General features: G+C 44.5%; 2 protein-coding genes across 2 annotated transcripts; both read left to right on the top strand.

The window, feature by feature from the left end:
• Window positions 1-80: 80 nt before the first annotated feature.
• On the top strand, window positions 81-4,809 carry cry-dash (cryptochrome DASH). The gene is made up of 14 exons (XM_057013763.1): window positions 81-305; window positions 1,108-1,280; window positions 1,559-1,652; window positions 1,741-1,871; window positions 1,967-2,115; window positions 2,579-2,667; window positions 2,752-2,825; window positions 2,921-3,010; window positions 3,090-3,169; window positions 3,238-3,297; window positions 3,402-3,559; window positions 3,689-3,808; window positions 3,885-4,061; window positions 4,209-4,809. The coding sequence occupies exons 1-14, from the start codon at window positions 243-245 to the stop codon at window positions 4,314-4,316; spliced, it is 1,566 nt and encodes a 521-aa protein (XP_056869743.1). The 5' UTR covers window positions 81-242; the 3' UTR covers window positions 4,317-4,809.
• Window positions 4,810-4,923: 114 nt separating this feature from the next.
• On the top strand, window positions 4,924-8,123 carry myd88 (MYD88 innate immune signal transduction adaptor). The gene is made up of 5 exons (XM_057013764.1): window positions 4,924-5,344; window positions 6,022-6,153; window positions 6,540-6,717; window positions 6,944-7,035; window positions 7,137-8,123. The coding sequence occupies exons 1-5, from the start codon at window positions 5,092-5,094 to the stop codon at window positions 7,289-7,291; spliced, it is 810 nt and encodes a 269-aa protein (XP_056869744.1). The 5' UTR covers window positions 4,924-5,091; the 3' UTR covers window positions 7,292-8,123.
• The last annotated feature ends 5,610 nt before the right edge of the window (window positions 8,124-13,733 follow it).

The raw sequence follows: 13,733 nt of genomic DNA, 5'->3' as shown, positions 1-13,733 counted from the left end.
TTACAAAGGTCCTATTACTGAATTGCTTAAAGTCGTACCGATATTGGATAACAGTCTACTCATTAGCGTTAGCATTAGCTTCAGGCAGCTGTTGAATAACCTTACAAAACCTGAGCTTTTGTAACAGCGTGTCTGGAAACGTGAGCAGCGTCAGCAGCTCACACTCGGGCTACACAGCTGAAGAACACTCGGCGTGTCTGATTCTGGTACTTTTGCTGCTCCTGCTTTAATAATTTAGAAACATGTCCGGTCCTCGTACTGTCATATGTTTACTCAGGAACGACTTGCGGCTTTTCGATAATGAGGTAAGCGAATGAATTTGCGATCGGTGTTTATAAAACTAGCATAATTTGTGCTCAGCTACTAAATTTACAAGCAGCTATAAGTGGTATATTGACTGTTATGAACATATAATGTTACACTTGCTGTGATGTCTAATATGATATAAATTCAAGCACATTTTATGTTAGCGGTTAGCATCAAGCTATTTTTGTTGGACAACAAGAGTACTTCCGGGTGCTCTTTTTTCCCCCAAATGAAAATCCCTCGAAATCAAACTAAAATTGTAAAAAAAACCACAGAGGCTTCATCCATAAATGGAATTCCCGTGTCTTTCTTTGCTGTATCCTCTTGTAGATTGCAAATTACGTTACTTTTAACTTAATTCTTGACGGTTATTTCCGGGTACCCTTTCAAAACAAAAGATCAAACCAAACCAGGCATTGAAGAGTGCTTAAGACCGGAGACTAAAATAAGACATCAGGTCTGAATTCTGTCGTTGTGACATCCACAAACCTTAGTTCTAAAATGTTCCTTGTAATTATTCAATGATTCTATTTGTTTGCAAAAATGGAAATTGTTATTGTTTGTATTTCCTGAAATTGTGCATACATTTGGTAACGATGCCCAAAATTAGTTGGACAATAAATGGTAATTTAACATTTCAAAGCAGATTAGAAACAATATTTAAACGTAAAAAGCGCTGAAAGAAATGTTTCTATTTGAAAATAGCAGCTCATGCTGCCAAATCATTTGCGTTTATTAAAAAAAAAAAATCCAACAAATATACTTGAAGCAATTTCCAAGAAAGTACCTTTATACTTGCAGCTTTTCCACTGGGCTCAGAGAAATGCAGACCACATAGTTCCCCTGTACTGCTTTGATCCTCGACATTATATGGGAACATACCACTACAATCTGCCAAAGACGGGGCCGTTCCGCCTGCGCTTCTTGCTGGAGAGTATCAAGGACCTCAGAAACACATTGCTCAACAAGGGCAGGTGGGTCCACGGATTTCCTCAATTTCTATGCCTTTCATAAATGTGCTGACTTACCCAAATGTGCAAGATTTCAGTGCAGACCTCTCAGCTTTTTAGGATTGAACTGATTCAGATATAACAGGATGCACCTGAGCCTATAGGCGGTTCTATTTACATAACTTAAAGTGCTGCGCACAGTGTTCTGATGGTTTTTCCCTGGTAGTTCTCTATCCAGGATGCAGATTTCCTGGCATAGTGTAACTTTGGCCCGTGTGTCTGTTTTTACATCTGTGTGACAGTAACCTCATAGTGAGGCGGGGTAAACCGGAGGAGGTAGTTGCCAGCCTCATCAAGCAACTGGGCTCTGTCAGCACTGTGGCTTTCCATGAAGAGGTAGTTAAATGGCTTCTTCTCTTATTGGAGGGAGTAACGGTCCTGTCACGTTGTATGGTGAGTTTATTTCTTGGCTTTGTGCTTCCAGGTAACTTCAGAAGAACTGGATGTGGAGAAAAGAGTGAAAGATGTCTGTGCCCAGATGAAGGTCAACGTTCACACCTGCTGGGGGTCCACGCTGTACCACAGAGATGATCTTCCATTTCATCACATATCCAGGTTAGAAAGGACGTCTGGGAGGAAAAGTGTTTTCCCCCCTCGATGCGATAGATTAAACGCTTGGAATTCTGAACATTGACTTGTGGTGTTGTCAGGCTGCCTGATGTGTACACCCAGTTCAGGAAGGCAGTGGAGTCCCAGTGCAGGGTAAGGCCCGTGTTTCCTCCACCTGAGCATCTGAAGCCTCTTCCTCAGGGGCTGGAGGAAGGAACTATCCTTACAGCTGAGGACCTGGAACAGAAAGGTGAATAACCCCGATCGTTTTTGTGTTTTTGCTTTTGTTACAAATCTGCACTATTTCATACCGAATGCCTGTAAATTGAATTTATGAAATTAGCAAACTGACTTTTGTTTAAATAAAATCAGAGTGCTGCTGGATGCAGAAACTCGTTTGTGCTGTGATGCTTCCACAATGCAGCTGCTCTTAAGAATCAATAAGACAAAGTGCTGAACACAGACTTCCTCTTTTAGTGCAGCAGGAGAACAGATTCAATATCCATGCATGTGATTAAGCTCCCATGCTCATATACGTCCTTAATGCCCACCAGGGAGTGTTAAACAGACATTTAACAAATGAAAAATACCTTCCCCTTCCACTTTATTCAGCTAAAAAGCTGTCTAGCTAGCAAGTTAATAAAATCTCTAATATTAAAGAACAAAATGGCATCATTGGTTTTTATCTTCTGGCTTATCTTTTGGTCTTCTAGAGCCTGTGGCTGATCCTCGCTCAGCTTTTCCCTGCAGCGGTGGTGAAAGTCAGGCTCTTGCCAGGCTCAAACATTACTTCTGGGACACAGTGAGCACGTTTCTTTGCATATAAATGAAGAGGGGTCATCTACCACGTGTTGAGAAGGATTAATGTGTATTCACTGTCACACAGGACGCAGTCGCAGTTTACAAAGAGACCCGTAATGGCTTGATTGGTGTGGATTATTCTACGAAATTTTCACCCTGGTGAGCAATTCCAGCTGTCCGCTAACAGGGTTTAACCTCTAATGTAAATCATGTAATGTAAATATTCAGAGATCTCTGATGGTGTAATTCTGCAGGTTGGCGCTGGGTTGCATTTCTCCCAGGTACATTTATCATCAGATCAAGCAATATGAGAGCGAGCGAACAGCCAATCAGAGCACGTACTGGTGAGTGTGGAATCAGAAAGGCTGACCTTTGCGTCCTGTTATCACCATCCACTCCAATTTGTCTTTTGTCAATCACCAGGGTCATTTTTGAACTGCTGTGGAGGGATTACTTCCGGTTTGTGGCTGTCAAATATGGAACCAAGCTGTTTCAAGTCAACGGTAAAATTTCTTCCCCATTGTTGAGACGGTGTAAATCCAAGTGTAAATTTAAATAGACTGTGTCTCAGGTCTTCAGGACAAGTCTGTTTCCTGGAGAAAGGACATGAAGCTTTTTAACGCATGGAAAGGTTAACCATTTTTCCACTTATTTGTGAAATATTATACATTTAACAGGAGAGGTGCATTTAAAATTTATGAATAGTCCCTAAAAATATGCTGTTGGATTTTATAGAGGGAAAAACTGGAGTACCCTTTGTTGACGCTAACATGAGAGAGTTGGCAACAACAGGCTTCATGTCCAACAGGGGGCGACAGAATGTGGCAAGTTTCCTCACCAAAGATTTGGGTCTGGACTGGAGGATGGGAGCTGAGTGGTTTGAGTACCTACTTGTAAGGAGTTTACCAATTTTAAATGATGATAAATTACATTTGTGGAGTCGTTTTTAGGAGTTTTCAAGTTCATCCATCATGTTTCTCACATGTGTCTAAGCTTCATTATTTGAACCTTTCCCCTTGAAGGTGGATCATGATGTCTGTAGTAACTATGGCAACTGGCTGTACAGCGCAGGAATAGGAAATGATCCCAGAGAAAACAGGAAGTTCAACATGATCAAGCAAGGCCTGGATTATGACAATAATGTAAGTTTTGGAAGTCCCCCCCCCCCCCCCCATCGTTCTCACAAACAGAAATATCAACAATATGTTTCTTCCCAAGGGTGAATATGTACGGCTGTGGGTTCCTGAGCTGCAGAGAATCATGGGAGCTGATGTACACACACCCTGGACCCTCAGCTCTGCTATGCTTTCACATGCTCACGTGTCCCTTGGCGAGACCTATCCCACCCCCATCGTCATAGCACCTGAATGGAGCAGACACTTTAACAAGAAAATGGTGGGTGCCTGAGAAAAAGGAAGTTGACAGCATGACCACTGCCTTTGGATTTTATTTTTGGCTGTTGCAGCTGTTAGAATGAGAAGTGCTTCATATCTATGTTCATGTCGATGAGTGATTATCAAACATACTGTGTTTTTGTTTTAGAGTGGTGCAGGGCCTTCGCCACGAGGAAGGAAAGGTCCATCTCACACTCCCAAACAGCATCGAGACAGGGGGATAGATTTTTATTTTTCTAGAAGCAAAAACCTTTGATCCGCCTCAAGCAGCAAACACTGAAACAAACTTGTGTTGCAGACAGTCTTGCTTACCAAAGGAAGTTGATTTGAGGAAATGCTCAGTTCTTCATCCTGGGAAATAAAGCAGCAGAAAGCGGCCTTAAGCAGCATGCCTTCTCTATATTGTCTGTGGTTTTACAATGAAGAAAGCTGTGGTTTTTACACGTAATGCTGGAGATCACTTCCTGCCATCTATGTTTGTTACTGGGTTGTTTATCTGGTTTTATAATGCCTGATTAGATATGTGGCTATATGACATTTTTTGCAGCATTAAGATAGTGATTTCAAAATGAATATTCCTATATTAGCATATGACCTTATTTACTTTAGTTTTATCACTGGTTTAAAAGGAATTGGATGGTGTTACATGGAGTTCTGTTACATTGTTGAATAAAATAGAAGAAAACAAACCTGTACAATTTATATTCATATTAAATGCTAAATAAAGGAAGCATCTGCAACATCTAAAATGCATCTTCTGGTCATTAATGGCCCACGAGCCACAGTTTTGTATCACTGATGCGGAAATCAAGCCTCCACCCGCGCGTGACGTGTGCGCTGCCTTGGGTGACGTCACTTCCGCGTTGTCTCGGTAGGTCCAGTTTTCCTTCCATGGGCGTCAGCGTTGAAAAACGGTATAATGTCTCTTTCTAACCGGAGTTAGGTGTCCAAAGACGGGGACCGTGAGGGACAACGTGGCGTGCTGTGACTCAAAGACGGACTTGTCCAGGGTCCCTCTCCTCGCTCTGAACATGGGTTTCAGGAAAAAGTTGGGACTTTATCTGAACCCCAGAAACGCTGTGGCGGCGGACTGGATGGCTCTGGCCGAGGCCATGGGCTTCACTTACCTGGAGATCAAGAACTACGAGAGTGCGGGGAACCCCACGGTGAAGGTGCTGGAAGACTGGCAAGCCCGCAGCACGGACGCCACGGTGGGGAAGCTGCTGTCCATTCTGTCGGAGGTGGAGAGGAACGATGTCCTGGAAGATCTCCAGCCCATGATCGGTCAGAATCACTTAATAGTTGTATTTATTCGCAACAAACGCTAGTTCAATGTAAATGAATGCCAATAATGATATACGGGGAGGCGCGTTTGTATAATACGACAAGTATAAAGTTATAATTATTATCCATCTTGATTTGAAATGTGTCAATTGTATCAGTTCCTGAATCTTAAAAAATCTGATGCTTTCGGTTCGCAGTTTCAGTCTTAAGATCGACAAGACCACATATCAATGAGCTCGGTTATTTTAATTATTTTCCCCCGAAGTGCTAATTTCCTGTGACAGTAGTGTTACTTTGCCTGTATAAAATGTCTTTTACAGCACTTTTGCTGAGCATAAACTTCCAGTTCTCATGTTAAAGCACTGTTGCACAGCCCTGTTGATTGTGGGTGGGTTTTACAAAAAACAACATGGATTAAGTGATCATGTTTCATGATACAATCATTGCATAAAATCAGGTCATTAAATATAGGCAAAGATGTGCACAGTCTATCACCAAGAGAGATGATATTATTTTATGTAATTACTTGAAATTTTACAGCAGTTGCAATTATATCAAGCATTCCAGTGGCTTCACCGGTCTTAAAAACTGTCAAAGGGGTCATGTGTGAGCGATCTTGCTTTGATCTTTGCACGGTTTCTGCTAAATGACCTGCTTGTGGTTTGGTTCTCCACCAGATGAGGATGTCAGGAGGTATTGTGAGAGATCGAACAGGGATCCTGAGCCCCCTCTTCAGGTCAATCAGGTCGACAGCTGTTTCCATCGCACCTTAGATAGGGTTGGTCTCACCCTGTATGACGATCCCGAAGGTCAGTATTCAAAAAAAGGGGTTTCTCCTCTAAAGGAGTTGAAAGTTGCTTTGGCAGCAATAGTACAACTGCCATGACGCTAATCATTACAACAAATGATTAACATATGAAGTGTGCAAGACATTACATAAAGCAGCTGTGCTCGAGCCATGTCTTTAGCAACTCTGGTTTGAGATTGGGACACCAAATTTATTTTGCAAACCCCCACACAGGAAACCTTCTGGCTTTTCGAATCAGACAAATCATCTGAGGTTCGAATCTCATGTATGCACAAACACTCTGTTCTGCTTCCTGCAGTGCTCTGCGGTGGCTGTTTTGTCATGGTCCATTCCTGTGTATACGAACTCTTTCCTGTATTATATGCTCATTCTATTTCTTCATTTTAGGCACACCTGAGCTTTTCCATGCGTTCATCTGCTACTGCCAGAGTGACTTTGGGTTTGTCCAAGAGATGATCCGAGAGCTGGAACAGACAGATTTTAAGCTGAAACTGTGCGTGTTCGACAGAGATGTCCTCCCGGGCTCCTGTGTGTGGACCATCACGAGTGAACTAATCGAGAAAAGGTGTGATGTACGCCCATCATATTAAGCTCTGGTCCTTTTCAACATACTTAGAAGTACTAAGATGACTTTGCCTTGAGTGTTTTTTTGGGTAAACAGGAAATAGAAAGTGAAGAGTTGCAGAAGTCACGAACGCTTCAGTTACAGTTAAAAATCAAAACTTGTTTGTGTTCCAAATGAGTCTCAACTCCCCCTATTAAAATCTGCTTTTGGCAACGTTTACCTGCAGGTGTAAAAGAATGGTGGTGGTGATATCTGACGAGTACCTTGACAGTGAGGCTTGTGACTTTCAGACCAAGTTTGCGCTCAGCCTGTCTCCTGGTAAGTAATACTTTGATACATTTACCTGTCAATATCTTTGAATTTAAAAAACAAAAAAACAAAAACAAACAAAGGAAAAGGATCATTTGGTGCTGTTTCAGGGGCACGAAACAAGCGGCTCATTCCAGTGAAGTACAAGTCGATGTCAAAGCCATTCCCCAGCATCCTACGCTTCCTCACCTTGTGTGACTACACTCGACCCTGCACGCAGGCTTGGTTCTGGAAGCGACTGGCCAAAGCTCTCTCACTGCCATAGTCATAGACTGGTATTTTGTCACATGCAGAATATGGTGCAGGATATTACAAAAAAGCCCCAAATTTCAGCTTTCACACACTGTACTTTGAACTTAATGAATCAAATCAAATCAAATCAATCTTTATTTATATGGCACTTTTCATACGCTAGGTAGCACAAAGTGCCTCACAAAGGATAAAAACAGCAAAGAGAACAACAGAATTAAGAAAAGGACAGACACACACACATGCATACAACACACTTACACACACACCCACACACATAAACAAGCTGAGGCAAGCTGAGACATGGCTGGGCACCGAGACCTGAGGCGAAGGAGACGCCACCTTTGGAGGCCTACCAGGCCGAGGGAGGTCACGGTCCGCGACCACAGGTGGTACCGCCACAAAGACCACCCCGACCCGGACAGTCCGGAGGCTCCACGCCAAAGCACAGAGCCCCCTAACCACCCAGTCCAGGGTCGACAATGGGACAGCACCCCCAGCGGTAGACCGGAAACATCTCCCAGCCTGGCAGGCCCCCATGAGGAAACACCATGAGGAGACACTGGAGCTAAAAACTGAAGGACTAAAACAGTAAATGGGATAAAAGGTATAAAAGCTAAAAGCTGAGGAACTAAGAATTGGAGCAGTAAAACAGTACTAAGACTACAACAGACTAAAACAGTAAATGGGATAAAAGGTGTAAAGACTAAAAACTGGGAATAGGAACTGAGGGAGTAAAACAGTAAAAGTGTCAAGTAAAATAAGGATAAGACATAAATTTAAAATAATCAGAAAATCAATTAAAGGCTTGATTAAAAAGGTGTGTCTTGAGCCTCTTTTTAAAAATCTCAACAGTCTCTGCGGCCCTGAGGTTCTCCGGCAGGCTGTTCCACAGTCGGGGACCATAATAACTGAAGGCCGCTTCCCCGTGCGTTTTAGTGCTTACATGTGGAATGGTTAAAAGGCCGGTGTCGGAGGACCTCAGAGTCCGCGAGGGATGATGGAATAAAAGCAGGTCGGATAAATAAGTCGGGCCAAGACCATTAAGACATTTAAAAACTAATAGAAGAACCTTAAAATCGATCCTGAAACGCACGGGTAGCCAATGCAGCGATTCTAAAACTGGTGTGATGTGCTCCCGCCCTCTGGTCCTCGTCAGCACTCGTGCAGCTGAGTTTTGTAGTAATTGTAGGTTTGTGATGCTCTTTTTTGGAAGACCAGAGAGCAGGGCATTACAATAATCTAAACGACAGGAGATAAAAGCGTGCATCAGCACCTCCGTGCTGGCCTGAGAGAGAAACGGGCGGACTCTGGCTATATTCTTCAGGTGGTAAAAACCTACCTTGGTTATGTTTTTGATGTGTGGAATAAAACTAAGCTCAGAGTCAAAGATCACACCCAGATTTTTTACAGATTGAGATGGCTTAAAATCCTTCAATTTTGGAAAAAGTTTCTCTCTCTGACCTTCAGGACCAATAACTAAGGCTTCTGTTTTGTCCTGGTTGAGCTGTAGGAAGTTTTCTGCCATCCATGACTGGATATCTAAAATACAGTTAAAAAGGGCATCAACTGGCCCTGTGTCATCAGGAGCCACGGCGATGTACAGTTGCGTATCGTCAGCATAGCTGTGGAAGCTGATGCCGTGGCTCCTGATGACGTCCCCAAGAGGAAGCATGTAAAGATTAAAAAGGGTTGGACCTAAAATTGACCCTTGGGGAACCCCACACTTTGTCTCATGGATTCTCGAGGAACATGTATCCATACTTACAAAGAAGCTTCGATCACTAAGGTAGGAGGTGAACCAGTTAAGAACAGTACCAGAGAGGCCAACCAGGTTCTTCAGTCTATTCAATAAAATATGGTGGTCTACTGTATCAAAAGCGGCGGTCAGATCCAGTAGAACCAACACCGTGAGCTTTTTGTTGTCTAGGTTGCACCTGATGTCATTTAAAATCTTTAAAAGGGCTGTCTCTGTACTGTGGTTCATCCTAAAACCAGACTGATGCCTCTCTAAAATATCATTTGAGTTTTAAAAAATCATTTACTTGGTTAAAAACAAGTTTTTCTAAAATTTTACTTAAAAATGGTAGGTTGGATACTGGCCGATAGTTATTTAAAACGCTGGGGTCTAGATTGCTCTTCTTCAGAAGGGGCTTCACCACCGCCGTTTTAAAGGAGGTGGGGAAGACACCTGTCTGAAGAGAGCAATTCACCATATATAAGAGATGTTCCTCAAAGAATCCATAAAATGTTTTGAAAAACGGTGTGGGGGGATTGGATCTAAAAAAGGCAGGTTGTGGGCCTAACTTGGGAGAAAACTCGACCAAGTGTCCTCGCATCAACCAGGACAAAACTCTCCAGTGTCTCCTCAGGTGGAAGCAATGATCCAGGAGTGTTGTTGATTAAAATTTGCTGTGATAAAAGACTGGATCTAATATTATCGATTTTACTCCTGAAGTGGTCTGCAAAGGCCTCGCAGAGGGTGTCAGTCGTTGTTGTGGGACACCTGTTAAAATTACCGTTGGTTAAAAGCTCAATGGTGTGGAATAGAAATTTGGGGTTGTTTTTATTGTTGGAGATTAGTTTTTTGAAATGGGAAGTTCTTGCCTGCTTGATTGTGTTATTGTAGGTTTTGAGGTGTTGATAAAATATTTCTTTATGGATGGTCAGTTTGGATTTCCTCCACCTCCTCTCAGCACTCCTGCAGGTTCTTTTCAGTATTCTAGTTTCTTCATTTCTCCACGGTGGTGCACGTTTTGTCCGTACAGTTTTTGTGACAAGTGGAGCCACAGAGTCCAGCGTTGACTTTAATTTATTGTTAAAAGTGTCAACAATAAAATCACACGGTGCTGGTAAAATTTCTGCAGGAGTGCTCTGTAAAATCTGGATAAAATTAGCAGCCACTTCAGGAGTCAGGTAGCGTCTCCTCATCGCTCTCACAGGGGCCCCCCGCTGGTTAAAACTGGTGATGTTAAAAAACACGCAAAAGTGGTCAGACACGGCCAGATCCACAACAGAGGACCCACCCACGGACAGGCCATAGGTTATGACCAGGTCCAGGGTGCGCCCTCTATTGTGGGTCGGCTGTGTGACATGTTGTTTAAAATCCAGACTGTGAAGGAGGTTTAAAAATTCTCTGGACACTGGGTCCGAGGCGTTGTTGAGGTGTAGATTAAAATCACCAGTTATTAAAATCCTATTGTATTTAGCATAAATGATTGATAAAAATTCTGAGAATTGACTGATAAAAGAGGTGGAGTAATGGGGTGGTCTATAAACTGTTATGCTTAAAATCGGAGGGCTGCTAAAAACAAATGCATGATGCTCAAATGATGTAAACGTATTAAAAGAGACCTCGCGTGAAGACATTTCGGTCCTTGTTATTGAGGCGGTTCCACCTCCTTCCTACCCCCCCTTGTAGAAAATAAAAAGTTAAAATCTGGGGGGCAAGCCTCTGTGAGAACAGCAGGTGCATCAGTGCCAAGCCATGTCTCAGTAAGGAGAATACCATCAAGGTTTTTGTCTAAAATTAAATCGTTTATTATAAAAGATTTGTTTAAAAGAGAGCGCACGTTCAGCACGGCCATCTTTATGTCCGCGCCGGACGTGCACTCATCATGTCTTTTTATAGGAATAATAAAAGCACTGTCACGTCTGGGAACAGTCCTGGATTTCTGTCTGTATGAAGTGATAGTGTCAATGGAGTGAGTGATCTGTGATGTTGATGGCAGACATGGGAGTAGTGGTGGAGGGGCATGTATGGTGGGGCGTGCGGGGGGTGAGCCTATATGTGAGTGTGAGTGGGGGGCAGAGTGTTGGCGTGCATGTGTTCTAACCAATAGTCAGGAGGTGGGTGTTGCGCAGGAACGGACAGTCAGGTCAATGTTCAAAGATAGAAGCCGGGACCCCTCATGGTTTGGGTGAAGGCCGTCCCGTTTAAAAAGATGGGGTCTGTTTAAAAAGGCAGCAAAATTGTCAACGAAGGGGATACTGTTGCCCAAGCAGCACCCCTTCAGCCACAGGTGCAGCTGGCGGAGGCGGCTGGTGACGACGTCACCGTAGCGAGGTGGGGGAAGCGGGCCGGAGATAATTAGCCGCTTCCCCGTCTCCAGCAGACGGTCCACCAGGGAGATGAAGTCCTGCTTCAGAACCTCCGACTGCTGAAATTTGAGATCGTTGATGCCGGCTTCCAGAACCAGCGTGGAGGCCGAGGGGTGCTGTGCACTCAGCTGCAGGGCCGAGGATGTAACCTCCGCAACACGGGCACCGGGATGACAGAAGGTCCGGCCGTCGTGCACCGCCACGTGCCTGACCATTGAGGTCCCGACCACCAGCAGCGCGGGGGTGCGCTGCACCTGAGTGGCCGCCTCTGATCGTCTTGAGGTGCGGCGGTGGCGGCGAGGAGCCTGGGGATGGTGGCGCCGGGTCGTGGTTGCTCCTGACCAGGATGGTAGCAGAGAGCCAGGTCGAGCGGGCTGACCCTGGTTCCTCGTCTGGTGAGAGCCAGCTGGACGGACAGGACCAGGAGGCGAGCTGGAACAAGCGCCCACGGGAGGGAAGTCCTGCAGGCTTAGGATATCGTACCTGTTATCCAGTGGCAGATACGGGGGCGGAGGAGGGGGAGACGGACGGGCCCTAGCGCCCCTGGCCACCACCGACCAGGGTTCCTTTGGTTTGAGCGGTGTTGAGCTCACTGGGGCTCCTGCTTCGTCCCTGGCGATGAAACCCTGCGACTCCATGGGGCGGAGGAAGGAGGTGGAATGAGCCGCTCCTTTGGGCATGGCTCCCTGGTGGTGCCGACGGGACCCCGCCGGTGCTGTAGCTGGAATTTCAGCGTTGATGGACCCGGTCCATGGCAAGGTGGTGTCATTCATGGCCGTCGTGCTCCGGTCACCAGTGCCGGATGCCTTCAGGAGGGCGATTTGTTTCGCCTGAGACATAGCGACAGTGGAGAGGTCCAGTAGGTCGACCCGCAGACCCTGTCCCTCGGACCTCAAACGGGCGATGTGTTTCTCCTGGGTCGAGGCGACAGCAGATGACTCAAGTATGAATTTGTCCCTCTCCTTGAGTTCGGACTGGAGCCCGGAGATGCTCTCCCTCAGTTTGGAGAACGTGGGGAGGCAGGACTCACACACCGCCATCATGCCCGCAGCCTGAGCTGGGGACAGCCGCACTAGGCACCGTGCCAGCACACGGAGGTGAGCCCAGGTTAGCACCGTGGCTAAAAACAAGCCGGCGCTAGCAGCGGGCAGGTGACTCCGCGAGATCGTTAAAACTTAAAAAAATTTAAGATCCTCCGCACCGATGTCTGCTCTTCAAAGTGTCTGTGTTCCGTGTAAAATCGTAACTCACGGTCTGATGATCTCTGATGTTCCTCCTGTCGGACGCGATGTTAGCAGTCCGTCCGGTTAGCAATCCGTCCGGTTAGCAAACCGTCCGGTTCAGTCCAAACAATCAATGACAAAGTCCAATAAAAAGACGACTTTCATCCAAAAGTCCGTCCTAATTCATATCGCAGGAAATCCAACTTGATGTGTATGGACCAGTGTTCAAACCGACATTAATTTCTGTTTTATTACAAGAACATTGATCATCAGCATAAGCGCGTCAGATCGTCTCACTCACTCATGGCCAACGATAATACTGTAAGATCAATTACTACCAAATACCAATAATTCTCTCACTGCTCACAGTGGGGTTACATTGTTAACAAGAGTGCCTGCTTATATTTGCTTCATGAAATCCAGTGTATTTGATCGATTTCTCTCTGCCACAATGTAAAACTTTGTAAAACTCTTTTTTGTACAGCTGCAAATTTTTTTTAATCTATTTGCAGATTATACTAAAGTTTCAGAGGTAGAGGTATTGGAGTTTTATTTAAATTTCCAGTCTAGCTCTGGTTTTGCAGACTACTGCCACATGCATCTCCCTCTCCCTTTCTCCCTCTCCCACTCACTTTCTCTCACTTTGATGTTTTACCTTTGTATTTGTATAAATCTTTTTTGCAAAAGTAATTAAATCATTTTATTAATAAAATAAATATAGTTTGATATATACTTTGAGTGTGGTGTAGATATCTCATACAGTTGCCAGGAAGGGCAGAATGTTCTGGGTTGTTCCCAGAAGGTGTCGCTATTTCACAGAATTGCGTTATATGGGGAGCCGTGTTGCGGCCGCCACAACATCCAATTACAGAGCAGCGTATATAGCTCTGTCCAATCAGAAAACAGATGCCAAAATTGCAACACGCCCCCTTTCATTTACAGACTTTCGGTATTTTACCCCGCGATTTGTCTTTTAGGTAATAAGTTACAGCCTTTATTAAATCCGGATGTATATACCAGCTACTCTTTGCTTGATTGTACCGAAAAGAAAATATTTTTGACCGATAATTAAATGAATTTAGATTTATAGATTTGACGGCTTACAATTGAGAATGCCTATAAGACATAATCGAG

The sequence above is a fragment of the Takifugu flavidus genome, chromosome 17 (assembly GCF_003711565.1).
Source record: "Takifugu flavidus isolate HTHZ2018 chromosome 17, ASM371156v2, whole genome shotgun sequence".
Classification (NCBI taxonomy): Eukaryota; Metazoa; Chordata; class Actinopteri; order Tetraodontiformes; family Tetraodontidae; genus Takifugu; species Takifugu flavidus.
This window is presented reverse-complemented; position numbering and strand designations above follow the sequence as displayed.